This window comes from Palaemon carinicauda, chromosome 1 (assembly GCF_036898095.1).
Source record: "Palaemon carinicauda isolate YSFRI2023 chromosome 1, ASM3689809v2, whole genome shotgun sequence".
Taxonomy (NCBI): Eukaryota; Metazoa; Arthropoda; class Malacostraca; order Decapoda; family Palaemonidae; genus Palaemon; species Palaemon carinicauda.
Window position 1 is genome coordinate 110,540,140 of NC_090725.1, and position 22,032 is coordinate 110,562,171.

Genomic DNA, 22,032 nt, shown 5'->3' on the forward strand with positions numbered 1-22,032 from the left:
GATTCCTACAATCCTTGTCTTTGCGTCTTAAGTTTTGGATTCCTGCAATCATTCTTTTTAAGCGGTTTACTCCTGAAAAAAACCTTCTCTTTCTTGAGCTGTTGATTCCTGCAACCCTTGCCTTTTTTAAGCTTTTGATTCCTGCAACCCTTGTCTCTTTTAAGCGTTTGATTCTTGCAACCCTTGTCCTTTTTAAGCTTTGGATTCTTGCAACCATTGTCTTTTTTAAGCTTTTGATGCTTGCAATCCTTGTCTTTTTTAAGCGTTTGATTCTTGCAACCCTTGTCTTTTTTAAGCTTTGGATTCTTGCAACCATTGTCTTTTTTAAGCTTTTGATGCTTGCAACCCTTGTCTTTTTTAAGCGTTTGATTCTTGCAACCCTTGTCTTTTTTAAGCTTTGGAGTCCTGCAACCCTTGTCTCTTTTAAGCTTTCCATTCCTGCAACTACTGTCGGTTTTAAGCTATTAATTCCTGCATACCTTTTCTTTTTTCAGTTTTTGATTCGTGCAACCCTTGTCTTTTTTAAGCTTTTGATTTCTACAATCTTTGTCTTTTTAATATTTTAATTCCTCAAATCCTTGTCTTTTTTCATCTTTTAATTCCTCAAATCCTGTCTATACTAAGCTTTCAAATCCTGCAACCCAGGTCTTTATCAATCTTTTGATTCCTGCAACCCTCTTCTTTATTAGTCGCTTGATTTATGCAACCCTTTTTTAGGCTATTGATTCTTGCAACCCCTTCTTTATTAGGCTTTTGATTCCCAAAACCATTGTCCTTTTTAAGCTTTTGATTTCTGTAACCTTGTCTTAAGCTATTGATTCCTGCAACCTTTGTATTTATTAAGCTTCCAATTCCTAGAACCCCTTTCTTTTTTAAGCTTTTAATTCCTGCTGACCTTGTCTTTTTTAAGCTATTGATTCTTGCACCTCTTGTCTTTATTAAGCTTGTTTCCTGGAACTCTTGTCCTTTTTAAACGTTTGATTCTTGCAACCCTTGTCTTTCTTAAGCTATTAATTCCTGCAACATATCTTTTTTAAGCATTTGATTCTTGCAACCCCTGTCTTTATTAAGCTATTGATTCCTGCAACCCTCCTCGTAATTGGACACTTGAAAGCTGAAACCTGTAACTTCTTCTTTAGTTAGGGGGAATTTAAGTTGTCCAAACCATAGGTCTTTTAACTCTTCCAAAAACAAAATACAGCAGAACTAAATAAGTTTAATAAACGAGGCAGTGAAGAAAACGTGTGGCGTATTTTCTGGAATATCGACATTCTCACCCGCCTCACACATTATCATTCATGCCTCAGAGCTACAAAAAGTTCATGTGTCCACAGACCAATAAATCGGGTTTCTCTGAGCTATCGATTTCAGGGTCTGCAGAAGTCAAAATTACGCAATATCACGGAATTGTGGAAGGAGAGAGAGAGAGAGAGAGAGAGAGAGAGAGAGAGAGAGAGAGAGAGAGAGAGAGAGAGAGAGAGAGAGAGAGAAAGTTTTAGCCAATGTAATCAGCTGCTCTCTTTTCAAGCGAACAGTTAGAGATGTTTTTGACAAAATTAGGTATTGAAGATTCACCGTAGTTTTTGAATATTTGCAAATAAGCACCAGCGCTTACTAGTGCGGCGGTTCTGATTGTTAGGGGTACAGTAATACGGGTGTCTGTTCTGACTGATAACTGTACAGTAATATGAGTGTCTGTTCTGATTGATAGGTGTACAGTAATACGGGCGTCTGTTCTGATTGTTAGGTGTACAGTAATACGGGTGTCTGTTCTGATTGTTAGTTGTACAGTAATACGGGCGTCTGTTCTGATTGTTAGGTGTACAGTAATACGATTGTCTGTTCTGATTGTTAGTTGTACAGTAATACGGGTGTCTGTTCTGATTGTTAGGTGTACAGTAATACGAGTGTCTGTTCTGATTGTTAGGTGTACAGTAATACGGGCGTCTGTTCTGATTGTTAGTTGTACAGTAATACGGGCGTCTGTTCTGATTGTTAGGTGTACAGTAATACGAGTGTCTGTTCTGATTGTTAGTTGTACAGTAATACGGGCGTCTGTTCTGATTGTTAGGTGTACAGTAATACGAGTGTCTGTTCTGATTGTTAGTTGTACAGTAATACGGGCGTCTGTTCTGATTGTTAGTTGTACAGTAATACGGGCGTCTGTTCTGATTGTTAGGTGTACAGTAATACGGGCGTCTGTTCTGATTGTTAGTTGTACAGTAATACGGGCGTCTGTTCTGATTGTTAGGTGTACAGTAATACGAGTGTCTGTTCTGATTGTTAGTTGTACAGTAATACGGGCGTCTGCTCTGATTGTTAGGTGCACAGTAATACGGCTGTCTGTTTTGATTGTTAGTTGTACAGTAATACGGGTGTCTGCTCTGATTGGTAGGTGCACAGTAATACGGGTGTCTGTTCTGATTGTTAGTTGTACAGTAATACGGGTGTCTGTTCTGATTGTTAGTTGTACAGTAATACGGGTGTCTGTTCTGATTGTTAGGTGCACAGTAATACAGGCGTCTGTTCTGATTGTTAGGTGTACAGTAATACGAGTGTCTGTTCTGATTGGTAGGTGTACAGTAATACGGGTGTCTATTCTAATTGTTAGGTGTACAGTAATACTTTGTTGTAGTATTTTGAAAATAGATAGGAAATTCTGTGTAAATACTTTAAATATTTATTTAGTTTTTCATATCTTATATCTCCTATCATTAAAACAGTCCAAGTAGAATTTGCTATTTATACATACAGTATATCTAATGTCTAGTTTATAGTTTATATATGAAAGATTAATTTTAATGTTGTTACTCTTCTTGAAATATTTTATTTTAATCGTTAATTTCTGTTCTTTTAGTTTCCTTATTTTCTTTCCTCTCTGGGCTATTTTCCCTGTTGGAGCCTTCGGTCTTATAGCATCTTTCTTTTCGAACTAGGGTTGTAGCTTAGCAAATAATAATAATAGTTTTTATTATATTCTCTTGTATTTTCCTTATTTCCTTTCCTCTCTGGGCTATTTTCTCTGTTGGAGCCTTCGGTCTTATAGCTACGTATTTTCCAACTAGGGTTGTAGCTTTGTAAATAATAATAATAATAATAATAATAATAATAATAATAATAATAATGCTTAGATCAATTGTTCATTATTTGACCTGCCTTGACCTCTGTTTAACTCCCAAGAAAAGTAGCATATAAATCCTAATATATTAACGCCCCAGGTCTTCATTCTAGTTATTATATGTCCTGTGATCAACTTTGATGTGTTCTTACATTCTTGGAATTAATGTTACATACCTCCTCTGGATTGTATTCCCGATCTGGAATTTTAATTCGCGGTTTTCGCTTTCGTTGACGAGTTGTGAATGGTGGTTATGGGAGCAATTCTCTCCTCTTTCTTCTCTTTTTCTTATTTTTGATTTGACTCCATTTTGGAAGAGAGTGAAGGATGGCTATGATTAACACTGCGTTTGATAGCTAATTATGGGAATTTATAACTTTATTCCCTTCTTTGTTCATTCATTCTTCGTGGCTGAGTGGTATCGTCAATGTCACGAGTATCCTGGACCAGCGTTCGAAACTTGGCCGGTCAGATACTATAGTCTTCGAGTGATTTCGCCTGAATCTCTGATCCCGAGATCGTTAAGAGAATCCAACCTTTAATGTATTAATGTATATATGGCTTATTTGAAATAGGAAAAACACGTTTAAATGCGCAAAATTTTCCATATATATATTATATATATATATATATATATATATATATATATATATATATATATATATATATATGTGTGTGTGTGTGTGTGTGTGTGTGTGTGTGTATGTATGTATATATATATATATATATATATATATATATATATATATATATATATATATATATATATATATATATATGTATATATATATATATAATATAGATATATATATATATATATATATATATATATATATATATATATATATAGATATATATAAAGTATATATATATAATCCCTATCTAAATGGGGATACCTTAACGTGGTGAAACGGTTTTGCGTATCGTCATGATCAGCAAAGTTGTACTAGTCAGGGCCACCCATACTAGGTTGGTTTGCTGTGAGCGATCATACCAAAATCCTCTAATAACCGTGGTGTTATTTCTTGTTAACTAGATTCGATATCTGCTCTATAAGTTATACGACGTTTTCTTCAACACTTTTTTGAAAACCACATGAGTCTCTCTCTCTCTCTCTCTCTCTCTCTCTCTCTCTCTCTCTCTCTCTCTCTCTCTCTCTCTCTTCGTTAGCCTTTTTTGGAGGTTCGGATCTCGATAAAGGATTGTCTATTTATTTTACTTGTATTTTAGTCAATCTATTCCATGGCTAGGTGCTTGTTAGCTGTGTCATGGAGGTAGATTTCTCTCTCTCTCTCTCTCTCTCTCTCTCTCCTCTCCTCTCTCTCTCTCTCTCTCTCTCTCTCTCTCTCCCTACTAATGTAAATAACGGATATTTTTGTTTTCAAAATATCCATTTAGTATATGTGGTACTGATTAGATCTAATATCGAAAAGGCCACGGAGAGTTTAAAAAAAAAAAATAATTAAAAAAAACAGGAAGCCAGTATTTCCTGATACCTGCAGAAGGATAATTAAACACCCGCATTCAAGTTGGGTTTCAATTATCAGTATTTTTTATAGATTTAAATGTCATATGTGTCAAATTATTCATACAAATGGGTTATTTAAGTATAACAGGTAATTTTCAAGTGCTTTGATTCACGGAACTCCATTTTTAATTGATTTATATGCTATTTTATTAAGACAAAAAGGTCTCTCTCTCTCTCTCTCTCTCTCTCTCTCTCTCTCTCTCTCTCTCTCTCTCTCTCTCTCTTGAATAAGTACTATTCAGTTTATTTAATGAATAGTGACGATGTATATTGATGCTATGAAATGTTAGATAAATAGTGTTCTAGTGATAAACTAGTGGTTAACTTCTGTTCATATTACATTTTCTTTCGTGAAATAAGAATAACAACTATATTTTGAAAGTGTTTATGGTCTTCCTCTGTCAGTCTATACCCTCAAATTTTCTTAGCTTGTCATTCCCTTGTCCTCTCTTCCTTAAGTCTCTACCCTCAAATTTTTCTAGCTAGTCAGTCCTTTGTCTTCTCTTCCTTTCCCCTCTTCCTTTGCAATCTATAGGGACCCATTCTTTTGTTCTCAATGTCCATCTATTGTTTATCATTCTCATTAAATGTCCTGTCCACGTCCATTTGTTTATTTTTTTAAACGTTGATAGAATATCCACTACTTTAGTTTACTCTCGTATCCATGAAGGTCTTTTTCTGTCTCTCAGTGTTATTCCCATCATTATTCTTTCCATAGCTCTTTGAGTTAAAACCAGCTTTTATAAGGCTTCAGTGAGGCTCCAGATTTCTGATGCATAAGTTGATACTGGTAGGACCGTCTGATTAAATGCTTTTATTTTTAGAGAAAGCTGCATTTTACTTTTCATAATCTAATTTTGTTTACCAAATGCTCTCTATCTCATGCTTATCGTTCTTTTAATTTCGGTCAAATGTCCTGGGAAAACACTCTCTGTGTCTTAAGTACGTATATTCATTATTATTATTATTATTATTATTATTATTATTATTATTACTACTACTACTACTACTACTACTACTACTACTACTACTACTACTACTTCCTAAGCTACAACTCTAGTTGGAAAAGCGCAGTAAGGAAAGGAAATAAGGAAAGAAATAAACTATAAGAGAAGTAATGAGCAATTAAAATATTAAAAACAAAAAACAGTAACAGCGGCGAAATAAATCTGTCATATATAAACTGTTAAAACTTCTAGATAAGATAGAATAATGTGTCCAAGCAAGAGAACTCTACCCCAAGAGAGTGGAAGACTATGGTACAGAGGCTATGGCACTACCCAAGACTAAAGAACAATTGTTTGATTTTGGAGTGTCCTTCTCTCCTAGAAGAGCTGCTTATCATAGCTGAAGAGTCTCTTCTACCCTTGATAAAAGGAAAGGTAGCCACTGAACAATTGCAGTTCAGTAGTTAGCCCCTTGAGCGAAAAATGTAATATAAATTTCAAATACTGTAGGTTTTCAACTACTGTCTATTCGCAGAAGAGGCAATGAAAGAACTAGTATTTTACAACAAATTTACTAATTTACATTGTGAAAATGTAGTTTATACTGTGAATTATTATCGATATTTCCATATCAATAATTTCATTAAAAACTTTCTCAACTATGTACATCTCACGCTTATTATTATTATTATTATTATTATTATTATTATTATTATTATTATTATTATTAATGCTGTTGTTGTTGTCGTTGTTATTATTAATTGCTAAGCTATAACCCTAGTTGGAAAAGCAGGATGCTATAAGCCCAGGGGCTCCAATTGGGAAAATAGCCCAGTGAGGAAAGGAAACAAGGGAAAATACAATATTTTAAGAACAGTAACAAAATTAAAATAAATATCAAATATATAAACTATAAAATCTTTCACAAAACAAGAGGAAGAGAAATAGGATAGAATAGTGTGCCCGAGTGTACCCTCAAGCAAGTGAACTCTAACCCAAAACAGTGGATGACATGATACAGAGGCTATGGCACTATCCAAGACTAGAGAACAATAGTTAGATTTTGGAGTGTCCTCCTAGAAGAGCTGCTTACCATAGCTGAAGTCTCCCTTCTACCCTTACCAAGAGGAAAATGGCTACTGAACAATTACAGTGCAGTAGTTAACCCCTTGGGTGAAGAACAATTGTTTGGTGTTGTCAGTTGTATGAGGACAGAGGAGAATATGTAAAGAATAGGCTAGACTATTCGGTGTGTGTGTAGGCAAAGAAAAAATGAACCGTTACCAGAGAGAAGGATCCAATGTAGTACTGTATGGCCAGTCAAAGTACCCCTTAACTTTCTAGTGGTAGTATCTCAACGGGTGCTTAGTGCCAGGGCCAACCTACTACCTATTATGGTCCATCCTTCTTTTCCTCTTCAATTTGGTGTTTAACTGAGCTGATCAACATTATGAAGGATGTGCTTTGTTAAGATGGCACCAATCATTCACCCTGCTTCCTCATTCGTGCATGCTTGTTGTATCTCCTCATGTTCATGCGAGATTTTCTTGATAGTGAGACAATGGAAGACCACGAAATGGGAATAATAGAAAATCAGTCTTTGCATATTGCAAATATAGCAACACTGTTACAGATTTGCATTTGAAACGGTAAATGTCTGGCAACATTTATTCCAGGATTTTTACCGTTTTATAAACGGATATATGGACGTAAACGAGTGATATTACGGTCACTAACCAGTAAATCATAGTAACAAAGTAAGGTAAAATTACGGTCGCCGGTATTTTACTGAGATACGGATGACAGCAGTATATTTTTACGGAGAATTTCCCATTAAAATTACTGGTTTTTCTAACAATGAAGGGTTTATTAACCTGCAACCCTCTTCTTTTTTCCCTAACACCTTGCTATTTTGTTTAGAGAGAGAGAGAGATAGAGAGAGAGAGAGAGAGAGAGAGAGAGAGAGAGAGAGAGAGAGACTTATGTGGTTTTCAAACTAAGTGAGAGAGAGAGAGAGAGAGAGACTTATGTGGTTTTCAAACTAAGTGAGAGAGAGAGAGAGAGAGAGAGAGAGAGAGAGAGAGAGAGAGAGAGAGAGAGAGAGAGAGAGAAGACTTATGTTGTTTTCAAACTAAGTGAGTGAGAGAGAGAGAGAGAGAGAGAGGAGAGAGAGAGAGAGAGAGAGAGAGAGAGAGAGAGAGAGAGAGAGAGAGAAGACTTATGAGGTTTTCATACTGAGAGAGAGAGAGAGAGAGAGAGAGAGAGAGAGAGAGAGAGAGAGAGACATATGAGGTTTTCATACTGAGAGAGAGAGAGGGAGAGAGACTTGTGTGGTTTTCAAACTAAGTGAGTGAGAGAGAGAGAGAGAGAGAGAGAGAGAGAGAGAGAGAGAGAGAGAGAGAGAGAGAGAGAGAGAAAGAGAGAGAGAGAGAGAGGGGGGGGGAAGAGAGAGAAATTTTTAAATAAGGAAGCCTTAAAGGCTATCATCCAGATCAAACTCTTGTAGCTTATGGGCAGTTTATTTTGATTGTGATTGTTACAGTAACAATAAATATTTGTAATTTTATTCTAATAGACAACTTTATGAACCAAATCTATTAAAGATATCTTTTATATTTTATTTTGATTAATGACAGAAACGCGAATAAAAGTCAGTGAATAAACTTAATTATGACCAATCATCACAGTTCACTCGTCATTGGTAAAAATAGATGTATTATTGTCTCGAGAGTCAGCAAGGTTTAAGAAACAATGCTGAGCCTGACCTCTGAACTTGGTTAGATATCCAAAGGGTTGTGGTGGCTTATGTTGTAACGTCCCTTGTGATCGCCAGATTGGCGTTCGATTCCCGCTCAAAATCATTAGTTTCTTTGGTCGCTGCACCATCGCTATCCTTGTTTGCTAAGGATGCGGGGTTCTGAGGAATCTACCTTGGGTGGAGATGGGGCATTTGGCGTTCGAGTCCCGCTCAAACCCGTTAGTTCCCTTGGGGACTGCAAGCTCACCATCCTTGTGAGCTAGGTATGGTGGGTTTGGGGTAGTCTATAGGTCTATCTGCTGAGTCATCAGTAGCCATTGCCTGGGCCTCCTTGATCCTAGTTTGGGTGAAGAAGGGCTGTCTGCTGAGTCATCAGCAGCCACTACCTGGACCTCCTTCATCCTAGTTTGGGTGGAGAGAGGGCTTGGGCGCTGATCATATGCATATATGGTCAGTCTCTAGGCCATTGTCCCGCTTGATAGGGCCCTGTCACACTCCCTTGCCTCTGCCATTCGTGAACGGCCTTTAAACCTTTAATCTATAAATCAGAATCGTGATTTTGATCTGTATCATATTTATCTATTCATTGTTAAAATTTGGTGAAAATCCAATGAATTAATTTGTTTTGACGTAATCTTTAAGATTGTAAAAAATAGCTTGGATGGAGGAAAGTCTCTTTGGCGTTGACCCTTGTCTCTGCCATTCATGAGCGGCCTTTAAACCTTTAAATGGACCTCATATGTTACAGACTAATGCATACACAAACACAGCCATTCCAACACCTAAAAACATAACCGACACCTCACACGTCTCGAACTGTCGACCTAACTACGCCATGACTCCTCGCTGCTGGGAGGAAGGGTGATGGTGACTGGCACAACACAATCATACTGTACATTATTGGGGTCTACGCGATGACAGGCAGGGCAGCCGGTCGGGACTACGGTCCACCCCAAAAGCCAAAGCAAAGTCCTTCAGAAGAAGGCAACCGTGTTACCCCATACCAATGGGAAAAAACACGCTAATAGACGAAAATTCGAGTCTTAAATGTAATGCTTAAATCCACACTGATCACGTGACTTAAGACTATGCAAATGTTGATCTGCTGAAGAATGCGACCGAGAAACAGTCAGGCAGATCAACGATTCATAGACTTGAAGTTCTCTGGCATCCTGACATCGAAGGTCATTGACGCCGATATCGTTTATTATGAATAAAGATTAAAAGAATATTCAATTAAAACAATTAAAACCAGAAAAGTAGATATGTTATTAAAGTTAAATGGCATTAAGAAGACCTGCTTCTGATATAAATTAAAAAATGCCACGAGCATTGTGCGACACATCATGTCCAAAGATCTTGGGAAGGATGAACCTGCCATCCTCACCCCGAGCCTCAAACAGATATCTATTTCTTTATGTGCTATAAATGGGGCATTACGAGGTCTGTGTGAGGGACTATGAATTTGAAGGATGATTTACATATTTATTCGAAAAGTAAATGCTCTACATAAGTATATTCCCACAGTGTGTTATATGCATGAACTAGAGGGACACTTAGTAGAGGCCAGACCTCCTCCGCTGCAGCTTATTTCTCAACCTTCTGCTCGACTTTGACCTTGATCTTTGAACTAAACATGTATTAATTGGCGTGGATTTTCATACACTTAAATATGAACCAAGTTTGAAGTCTCTGTGACAATGATGTCCACACTTATGACTGATTACGTGAATTGGAGATTTTGTTTGACCTTTGACCTTGACCTTTCAATATTTAATCATTTGTCCTTGACCATTGATCTAAACATGTATTAACTGGCGTGGATTTTTATACACTCAAATATGAACAAAGTTTGAGGTCTGTGACAACGATGTCCAAACCTATGGCTGATAAAGTGAATTGGACATTCTGCTTGACCTTTGACCTTGACCTTACAAAATTTAATCATTTGACCTTGACCATTGATCTAAACATGTATTAATAGGCATTTATTTTCATACACTTAAATATGAACCAAGTTTGAAGTCTCTGTGACAACGATGTCCACACTTATGACTGATTACGTGAATTGGAGATTTTGCTTGACCTTTGACCTTGACCTTTCAAAATTTAATCATTTGACCTTGACCATTGATCTAAACATGTATTAATTGGCGTGGATTTTCATACACTCAAATATGAACAAAGTTTGAGGTCTGTGACAACGATGTCCAAACCTATGGCTGATAAAGTGAATTGGACATTCTGCTTGACATTTGACCTTGACCTTTCAAAATTTGATCATTTGACCTTGACCATTGATCTAAACATGTATTAATAGGAGTGTATTTTCATACACTTAAATATGAACCAAGTTTGAAGTCTCTGTGACAATGATGTCCACACTTATGACTGATTACGTGAATTGGAGATTTTGCTTGACCTTTGACCTTGACCTTTCAAAATTTAATCATTTGACCTTGATCATTGATCTAAACATGTATTAATTGGCGTGGATTTTCATACACTCAAATATGAACAAATTTTGAGGTCTGTGACAACGATGTCCAAACCTATGGCTGATAAAATGAATTGGACATTTTGCTTGAACCTTTGACCTTGACCTTTCAAAATTTAACCATTTGACCTTGATCATTGATCTAAACATGTATTAATTGGCGTGGATTTTCATACTCTCAAATATGAACCAAGTTTGAAGTCTCTGTGGCAATAATGCCCAAACTTATGGCTGATAAAGTGAATTGGACATTTCGCTTGACTGTGACCTTGACCTTCCAAAATTTATTCACTTCCAGCTTTTTACATAACAGTTAATCCCTGCAAGTTTCATTACTCTACGATTTCAATTATGGCCAGTAAGCTGTTCACAAACAAACATACACACACAAGCACACAAACAGGTAGCCACCCATTGAGATACTACTGCTAGAGAGTTATGGGGTCTTTTGGCTAGACAGTAGTACATTGGATCCTTCTCTCTGGTTACGGTTCATTTTCCCTTTACCTAACACATATACCGAATAGTCTGGCCTATTCCTTACACATCCTCTTCTGTCCTCATACACCTGACAACACACATTACCAAACAAATCTTCTTACTGCACTGTAATTGTTCAGTGACCACTTTTCTCTTGGATAAGGGTAAAGAGACTCTTTAGCTATGGTAAGCAGCTCTTCTAGGAGAAGGACACTCCAAAATCAAACCATTGTTCTCTAATCTTGGAATAGTGCCATAGCCTCTGTACCATGGTCTTCCACTGTTTTAGGTTAGAGTTCTCTTGCTTGAGGGTACACTCGGGCACACTATTCTATCTTATTTCTCTTCCACTTATTTTATTAAATTTTTTATTGTTTATATAGGAGATATTTATTCTAATCTCGTTGCTCTTCTTAAAATATTTTATTTTTCTTTGTTAACTTTCCTCACTGAGCTATTTTCCCTGTATTTCGTTGATGGAGGTAAAAGTGATAGACAAGGAGCGTGGAAAACAGATTGAGGGAAAAAAAATTGAATATTCGTTTTCAAATGTTGGAGAAATTGTGGAGACTCAATGTAAGTTTTAATGGAATGCTGCAGTGCCACCAGATTGCAGAGGTGTTACGTGGTTGGCACTCATATTTCACTATTTTAAGAAGCTATGCATTACCAAATTACGTTCTGATGTAAGGCAAGAGTAATTACTTCAAACTCGTATTGGAAAGTTTCTGCACACATGCATGCATACCTAGACAGATACAAACGGACTTATTTTTATATACATACACACACACACACACACACACACACATATATATATATATATATATATATATATATATATATATATATATATATGTGTGTGTGTGTGCATATATATCACTAATAATTGGGATTTTGCTCAATTTAGTCTGATTGGTCACAGCAAACCAACCTAGTATGGGTGACTTTGACTAGTATAGCTTTGCTTATCGTAGCGATACATAAATCCTTTCATTACGTTAAGGTATCCTCACACGTGCGTGTGTGTGTATATATATATATATATATATATATATATATATATATATATATATATGTGTGTGTGTATATATATATATATATATATATATATATATATATATGTATATATATATATATATATATATATATATATATAAATATGTATATATATATATATATATATATATATATATATATATATATATATACACAGTATATATATATATATATATATATATATATATATATATATATATATATATATGTGTGTGTGTGTGTGTGTATGTGTGTGTGGGGGGGATATATATGTGTGTGTTGGTTCAAATATAAACCACAATGGCATTTAATACAGTATTCTACCTTTGGGAATATATATCCACTGGAAATTCATTTTTGATAAATGCCTCTGACTGGGCAAGGATTCGAACCTATGCCTCTAAGTCGAAATAATGTCAGCAAAGACTTCTAACTAACCATGCTATAAAGAGAGATATAAGTTTATTGCAAGTTTATTGTAAATATTCCTGTCGAATTCAGGAATCTGTTCTTAGACTTGAAATAAACTTGTATCTCTCTTGATAGCATTGTTTTGACTCAGACGCATAGGTTTGATTCCTTGTCCAGCCAGAAGCATTTATCAAAAATGAATTCCTAGTGGATATATATTCCTAAAGGTAGAATTCTATATTAAATGCCATTGCGGTTGATATTTAAACAAACTCACATAGACACACACATGTGAGTGGGAATTCTTTAACACTATACTAGTCAAGGTTACCCATACTAGGTCGGTTTGCTGTGAGTGATTAGACTAAATTTTCCCACCGTCACCAACCCGCAGTTGGCTACCATGGAGATGAAAACTGGCCAAACCCCAGGCATGAATATGGACATGTCTGGGACCTTTTGTCCTGCAGTGGACTAATAACAGTTGCATTTGTTGCTGTTGCTGTGTATTTATATATGTGTAGTGAAAGTGTAACTGGATGATTGTTAAAGGTGATTAACGTAGATGGAAATTAACCCTTTAAGGTATTGAAAGTAAACTAAAGGAATAGTTTCACTTTTGTGAAAGGATATTAGTTATATGAGTCACTGAGGAAATTGAACGAGATATTACCTAACTCGGTATACTGGGGAAGTATAGCAATTTGGCTTTTGATAAGGGAAGTTGATGAATCAAATAAGCTGCATGTGAACATATAAAAACTTATGATAGAACTGCCAGGTATGCAATATGGTTTAGACTAGAGGGAAAGTTGTTGATATTAAAAAAAAAAAAAAAAAAAAAAAAAAAAAAAAAAAAGAATGAAAGCATAGCACGTCTTTATGACACGTAGTCGAGAAAATAACTTATAAAGGGAATTTAGTTTTTGAAACAATCATGGTATATTTCTGTTTGTTATTTTATATGTGTAGGATCTGAGATCTCAGAGGAAGGACATATGATATAGAGGGAATTAAACTGATGGAGATATGATAGACAGGACCTGAGAGAATTTTTCAAGTGTCTGTAAGCCAAAGCTCTTAACACATGAGTAGTTATTGGGTCGTGGTATGAGAATGAAACAATATCCAACAGATTTTGGGGATTTGAGAACAAAACCCCCAGAAGAATATTGGAGTTAAATGGCAGGACAGGATTAGAAACGAAACCATAAGAGAGATTGCTCGAGTGCCTTATGAGGATGAGTTCATGGTGAAGGGCTGATGGAGATGGTTTGGGCATGCTCTTCGAACTCCCAAAAAGAGATTAGCTCACCAAACTTACAAACTGGGCTCCACAAGGCATTAGAAGTGTTGGAAGACCCAGGCCTACATGTTTGAGGACTTTGAAGCGTGAAGTAGGAGATGATGAATGGAGAAGCATTGATTTAAAAGCTCAAGATAGAAGACGATTGGTGAAATCTGACCGAGGCCCTTTGTGTCGATAGGCGCAGAAGGAGATGATGATGATGATAATGGGGCTAGTGAACTAAGTCTCCCTTATGGAAGTGAATTATTGATGTTTGATACACATTAGGGCTAGAATTCTGGCCTGACGTTCCTGTCACTTTCTGAAGGTTAATGCTATCATACTCCATTCGTTGGATCAAGAAATAGAGAAGAAAAAAAATCTTGTGGAAGTGAATAAAAAAGTTAAATAAAATGTTTGAAATTATTATTATTGCTGAAATTATTAGTAAAATAATTTTTTTACTATTATATGTTGGTCAGAGGATGGAAAGGGTGAGAAGAATTGGAAAAAAATGTTACTCTAAGTGAAAATATAGATTAAGTTCTGAGATGGTGCTGTCGTATGGTAAGAATGGATATCGACCAGTTAGTAAAATATGAATCAAATTTAGTATTGTTTTTAGGAAGGAAGAAAGTAAGACCCAGTGATTATTTGATAGATATATTAAAGGGTTATGCTCGCTTTACATGAACGAATTTTTTCCGTACAGAAATATTTCCGCTCGTTAGATGGAATGTCTTTACACAAGAGGATTTTCCCCGAGTGGCCTCGTAGCTGCTTTACTGGAATCATGCGGGTTAGCAGTGCACGCAGCTAGTGAATCATTACCGCGCGGAAATTTTCCCGAGCGGACATCGTATGAAGGGCTTCATTGATCTTCATTGATTTCTGATCCCCGCGGCATCAGTCCGCTTTTGTGAAGTGAACTTTATTGGAATATAAGTTCCCAAATTTCAATGAATTAAGAATAATGACAAAATGTGTATTTCGGATTATTCCTTCTTTTGGTGGGCCTGCTGTTTATATATGTGATGCAATTAGTGATTGGTTAGTTCTGTCTTCTTCCCAACAATTATGAGTATATTAAGGGGTAGGTTGCTTCATGCACCCTCTCCAATGCCTTCTATCAAAGGCACCCTCCTCTAAAACAATATATAGGGATATAGAAATATATAGAGCTAAAACATTTTATAGGGCTAAATCAGTATAGATGGCTAAAACAGTTTTTTTTTTTTCACCGTTATCCCTACATTACGGGGTCGGTTGCCAGATATGCCTACTCCAGTGCCTTCTATCAAAGGCATCCTCTTCCACCAAACTTCTCCTCTCCATATCATCCTTCATCTTATCTTACCATCAAATGGGCTAGATCTCAGTACAGGTATTTTAATGAAGCTTCAATAACTGAATTCTGCCTGTGGCTGTGATCAGTGTAATTTATTTTTCTTGAGTAAACTTAACTTACATCTTAGACCTGCTTAATGAGCTATCACAATAATTATAATTGCTTATTATATTTACAGCATAGGCAAATGTTAGCCATAGTCCCTAAGGCGCTTGGATATGGTAACGTGTTGTCAAGAACCGCAGTCAACGTTCTGCTTATGAGAGAGTTGAGAGTTTAAATTGGTTCCCAACTTGTACCTTAGGTTACAACCTCTAGACCGTAGGTAATATTATCTTTAGACTTACTGCTTGTCTGTAATTTACAGTGTGCAGTTCACTACACATTGTAAATGCAACGCATGGTTGTCTTTACGTAGTAGAAATTGTTGAAAATATGTATGAATTCTCTGCTTTCAAAGTTGGAGACGTTTTCTTACCTGTTTGTACATATTCACTTTATTATTTCAAAAGAATAAAGTAACCTGTTGAAGAAATAATTTTACAAACAAACTGGAAAAAGGGTGCTAGCAGATATTTGCTTTAAATGATGTAAATGGAAATATTATCAACAAAGTGTTGGAGCTATAAAAAGAGGATTTCTATACAATGCACTACAATAGTAATATAAATAATTTTTCCACTAGAAATAATGAAACACTTGACCCAACACCAAAAGTAAAAGTAGGAGAAGTAAAGAAAGCATACATGTCTTTATACATGATTTTCTAAAGATTAAATAATACTTATAAAAGAAATAATGAAAAATATGACCCAACACCAAAAGTAAAAGTAGGAGAAGTAAAGAAAGCATACATGTCTTTATACATGATTTTTTAAAGATTATATAAGACTCTGTGTCTGGGGGAAATTACATAATGTATCATCATACATTTGGGTTTAGGCTTGAGGTTTTACATAGGGAATGGGGGTTGAGGAAACGGGGAGTGGGGTGGGAGGTGGAACAAGGGAGAAGTTATTTGTAAGGTAGAGGCAATTGAAATGATAAACAATGTAGTTACAAGGACTGAAAATGAATATGAGTAAAATCTTTATAAAATATTGATAAATTCAGGAATCCAAACCTATTCTTATAGACGTGATGAGAGAGAGAGAGAGAGAGAGAGAGAGAGAGAGAGAGAGAGAGAGAGAGAGAGAGAGAGAGAGAGAGAGAGAAAGTATTATGATGTTTCTATCAAAATTTAAAACAAAAGTTGTAGCTTAGCTAGGAATAATAATAATAATAATAATAATGATAATAATAAAGAAATGTCATTTAAGTACGAAATTCCCTTTCCACCGAACTGTGCCAAAACCACTTTGACAACACTATGGAAGTTATTTTTGCTATTAACATAATCTTATTATGCCACAGTTTTAATCATAATTCATCAGTCACTGACTGTTGCTAAACGCTCTTTAATTTTCAAATTATACTTAGTTAATATACTCTAAAAATACTGGGATTATAGTGTTTATCTTTTTTAGTTATTATATACAAATGTTTCTATAGTAACCTGTATAGTAAGCTCTGCCTATTGTCATTGTTCCACGCAAATTTTGTGTTTTTATTTCTGGATTATTGCCAAATAAGATTAAAAATAACCGTTTAAAACAAGATATTCATATAATGACACGTACATATATATGAGGACAGATTAGAACATTGTTAAGAATAGGCCAGGCTATTCGGTGTATGTAGGGGCAAAAGGAAAATGAGCCATAACGAGAGAGAAGGATCCAATTTAGTACTGTCTGGTCAGTTAAAGGACCCAAACCTTATATTAGCATAATTTGCCAATAAACTGCAAAAAATGGAGTTGTTCTAGTGTAGGAAAGTGTTTTGAAGTCTCTTGTGGTTTTCATGTAGAAGCATCTGTTCTCGAGATATAGCCTACAGTAGACAGTGTTCCCATTGGATCCGGCGGCCATTTTGGCGGCCATTTTGAAGTAAATCTTCCCGTACTATAAATGCATACCTAAGCTAGAAATCATCCATAGAGATCCTATTGTCATTTTATGAAGAGAACGGCTATATAAAATATTTGGCTGTATACACATGTAGCGCCTAGACTATATTTTTTTTTTCCTTTTTTTATCGTTCAAATTCTCTACGCTGCAGAGCGAGATTAAGCGAGATTTAACGAAATTAAACAAAGATGGTGCTTCTTATCAAGTTTCCTGATTCATATCACCGCCTCCAATAGCGTCTGACTATTCGCTTTTATTTGCAACTAGTGTACGCAACCTGTCAGAAATGACTACCTACACAGTTTCAACCTTTCCATCCCCCCTCCCCCTTTCCTAACTTTGTTTCCGAGTGTACCTCTCGGGGTACACCCTCTCACCGGGGTATGACTACTCCTCTCACCTCTATTGAGGGACTGGTATAGGCTGAGTCGCCCCTAATCTTGATAGGATATACAATATATATATATATATATATATATATATATATATATATATATATATATATATATATATATAAGTATCTGGATATATATATATATATATATATATATATATATATATATATATATATATATATATATATGTATATGTATATATGTATATATATGTATATATATATCCAGATACTTATTCTTTATTATTGTTTTTGCCTTGTTGGCAAAGTCATCCCTCTTTCTAATTCATTGATAAAATGGTTTTGGTTGATGTTGTTTGTTGATATTTACAAGACAGTTTATGGAAGACCCTTTCTCTCGACTTAAACCTTAGAAACGCCATAGTTTATAAGAAGAATAAAAAAAAAATAGATCCCTAAAGATTACAAAACAAGCGGGGGAAGGAAGAGAGAACGATGGATTGACGGGCTAAGAAAATTTGTGGGTCTAGATTATTATAGAAAGACCATAAACAGACGCAGTAGGAAGGACATTATTATTATTATTAGTATTAGTATTATTATTATTATTATTATTATTATTATTATTACTAGCTACAACATTAGTTGGAAAAGCAGGATGCTATAAGCGCAGGGGTCCCAACAGGGAAAATAGCCCAATGAGAAAAGGAAACAAGGAAAAATAAAATATTTGAAGAGCAGTAACAACATTAAAATAAATAATCCCTATATAAACTATAAAAACTTTAAGAGAACAAGAGGAAAAATATCGGGTAGAATACTGTGCCCGAGTGTACCCTCAAGCAAGAGAACTCTAACCTCAAGGCAGTGAAAGACATTGGTATAGAGGCTATTGCACTATATGTCTGAGCCCTTTGTCCGCCAATGGACTAGCAACGGCTGATGATGATGATGATAATTTATAAACACTGTCTCAGAAACAATTACCTTTCTACATAATTGCAAGCAAATTTATGCTGATTATAAAGCCACTTTTAAATTATACTTATAGTAATAGCATATAATTTGCATGCAACTTCTCTCTCTCTCTCTCTCTCTCTCTCTCTCTCTCTCTCTCTCTCTCTCTCTCTCTCTCTCTCTCTCTCTCAAGCTATTTAACTTTTATAAAGACATCTTTGCTTCTATGGTTTTGAATTGAATATTCTTTTAGTCTTTATTTATTACAAATGATATGGGCGTCAATGATCTTAGATGTCAGGATGCCAGATAACTCTTAATCAATCAATCAATCAATATCTCTCTCTCTCTCTCTCTCTCTCTCTCTCTCTCTCTCTGTGCGTGTGTGTGTGGGGGGGGGTCTTTAAAAACATGGGTTGTCAACAAGGAATGCATTTTGTAGCAATTACAAAGAAATTTATTTTCAGTCATTGTAGAAACATTGTTTTTGAAATAGGGTTGTAGCTTGGCTAGTAATAATAATGATAATAATAATAATGATAATTATGATAATTATGATAATAATAAAAATAATAATAATAATGATAATAATAATAATAATAATAATAATAATAATAATAATAATAATAATAATAATAATAATAATCCCAAACCAAAGCGAGGATTGTTACTCACGAGTTAAACATAAGATGTATTTGCACTGATATTGCATTGCATTATAGGGAGTTATTTGACTTTTTATAGGCGTTTTTTTTTTTGGTAGGAGACTGTTTTTGTTTGTGCAATAGATGTTCTTATTATTATTATTATTATTATTTATTATTTTTATTGTAATTATTATTATTGATTATTATTTTTTATTATTATTTATTATTATTATTATCTTTATTATATTATTATTATTATTATTATTATCTTTATTATATTATTATTGTTATTATTATTATTATTATTATTAATATTATTACTTGCTAAGCTACAGGGGATCAACAGAGAAATTAGCCAAGTGAGGAAAAGAAAAAAGAAAAAATAAGATATTTAAAGAACAGTAACATTAAAATAAATATCTCCTACATAAACTATAAAAACTTTAACAAAACAAAGGGAAGAGAAATTAGATAGAATAGTGTGCCTGGGTCTATATTTTAGCCTTTTATGTAAACAATATTGTATTCTTTGGCTGTAATTTATACATGTATTTTTGTATTTACCTGATAAGGAATATGTGTAAAAGAAGAATGAGGTTTAAACTTCATTTTGTTTTAAGAAGGTAAAGAGTCATGCAATTATTTGTATATTTGTTTTTATGTAATTTTTAAAAAATTTCTTTTTTGATAAACTATTTATTCACTATCATGAAGTCCATTTTTTTTAATCCATTTAAAGCAATCTATTTTAAGAATATCTAATGTACGATTTATCAAACGTCACAAGAACAAAAACCTCTGGGCTAAATTTTTACTTTTTTGATAAACAATTATAACTTTTTTTTAAACCATTTAAAGCATTCTAATTTAAGAACATTTAATGTACGATTTATCAAACATTACAGGATTAATAACTTGTCGCTAAATTTTTACATTTTTGATAAACAATTTTCAATTTTTTAACCATTTAAACCAATCTAATTTAAGAATATCTAATGTACGATTTATCAAAACATCACAAGAAGAATAACTCGGTGCTTTGAATATGTGGGCGAAACATGAAGGAGATAAGACTCGAAAAGAATTATCCTACACTCCTTAGGGGAGAATAGAGTTTTTTTAACAATTAAATTCTCTATTGATACTTAATCTGTCGTTATTGTTTCTTCCGTCATTTCTTTTCCTGCTTTCAGAAATGCTCGTTAAGATGATAAGAGCGAACAAGAGCGAACACGTTAAAGAATAATAGCGAGGATTAAGTCGAAGGGGTCATGAACTCTCTCTCTCTCTCTCTCTCTCTCTCTCTCTCTCTCTCTCTCTCTCTCTCTCTCTCTCTCTCTCGTTTGGACAATGGGTTGATGTTAGCCCTCGTGGGAGTTTGGTTAAAAGTCTTATTTTAATGATTTTAATGAGGTTTATTGATGAAGAATCGAGAAGGTTATATCATAATAATGGGTTTGCTGTCCGGGCATTCTGATTTCTATGAGTCGCGGTGTCATTGTTTTATTGTTTTAAGTTGTTGCTGGTTTTATTGTTATGTTGCTTCATTGTTGTTTAAAGTGCACACACTCTCTTGTATTATAATCCTTTGAGACATCAAAGAAGTGGAGCTGGGGGGAGAGTGACTGCTCCCCGCACTCTAGTTTTGGGGTGTTTGAATGTGTGTGGATGTAGTACGATAAAGAGTAACAGATGTGAGATTGGAAGTATGTTTAGGAATAGAAGGATGGATATATTGGCTTTGTGTGAGACAAAGATAAAAGGGAAAGGTGAAGTGATGTTTGGTGAAATGTCTGGTAGAGTGTCTGGGATTGAAAGGGGAAGAGCAAGAGGTGTGGCTTTGTTGCTGAGTGAATGGATGACAGGTAAAGTAGTGGAATGGAAGGAGATATCATCTAGGTTAATGTGGGTAAGGGTAAAGTAGTGGAATGGAAGGAGATATCATCTAGGTTAATGGGGGTAAGGGTTAGGTTGGGTAGGGAATGTTGGGCTTTTGTCAGTGCGTATGTGCCAGGTTGTGAGAAAAGTGAAGAAGAGCGGAATGAGTTCTGGAAGGAATTAACTAGGTATGTAGAGGGACTGGGTAGAAGGAATTATGTAGTTGTCATTGGTGACTTAAATGCTAGAGTGGGCGCTGGAGAGGTAGAAGGTGTCATTGGGAAGTTTGGCGTACCAGGTGAAAATGAGAGTGGTGAGAGACTGGTAGATGTGATAAGTTCTAGCTTTTTCAAAAAGAAAGATAAAAACAAGTATACATGGGTAAGAGTGGCAAAAAGGGCGTTAATGGATTATGTGTTGATAACTAAAAGAATGTTTGGAAGATTGAAAGACATACACGTGTTTAGGGGTATGGCTAACGGTATGTCTGATCATTTTTTGGTGGAAGGAAAATTAGTTGTAGTAAAAGAGTGGGGGAATAGAGTAGGTGGATGTAAAAGGGAACTGGTGAGGGTTGAAGAGCTAATATAACGGGGGTAAAAAGTAAATATCAAGAAAGGTTGAAAATGGCATATGACGAAGTGAAAGTAAGAGAAACGGGTAATTTAGAGGAGTGGAAGTTAGTAAAAGAAAATTTTGTTGGTATTGCAAGTAATGTGTGTGGCAAGAAGTTTGTAGGAGGCAGCATGAGGAAGGGAAGTGAATGATGGAAT

General features: G+C 35.0%; 1 protein-coding gene across 1 annotated transcript in view; it reads right to left on the reverse strand.

The window, feature by feature from the left end:
• Positions 1-1,495: 1,495 nt before the first annotated feature.
• The window catches only part of LOC137654471 (uncharacterized), a 66,162-nt gene continuing 45,625 nt past the window's right edge, over positions 1,496-22,032 (reverse strand). Inside the window, exons 3-4 of the mRNA XM_068388171.1 lie at positions 3,295-3,449; positions 1,496-2,492 (exon numbers count right to left, since the gene is read on the reverse strand). Coding sequence (XP_068244272.1) covers positions 1,496-2,492; positions 3,295-3,449 — 1,152 coding nt within the window. The remainder of the gene's footprint in view (positions 2,493-3,294; positions 3,450-22,032) is intronic.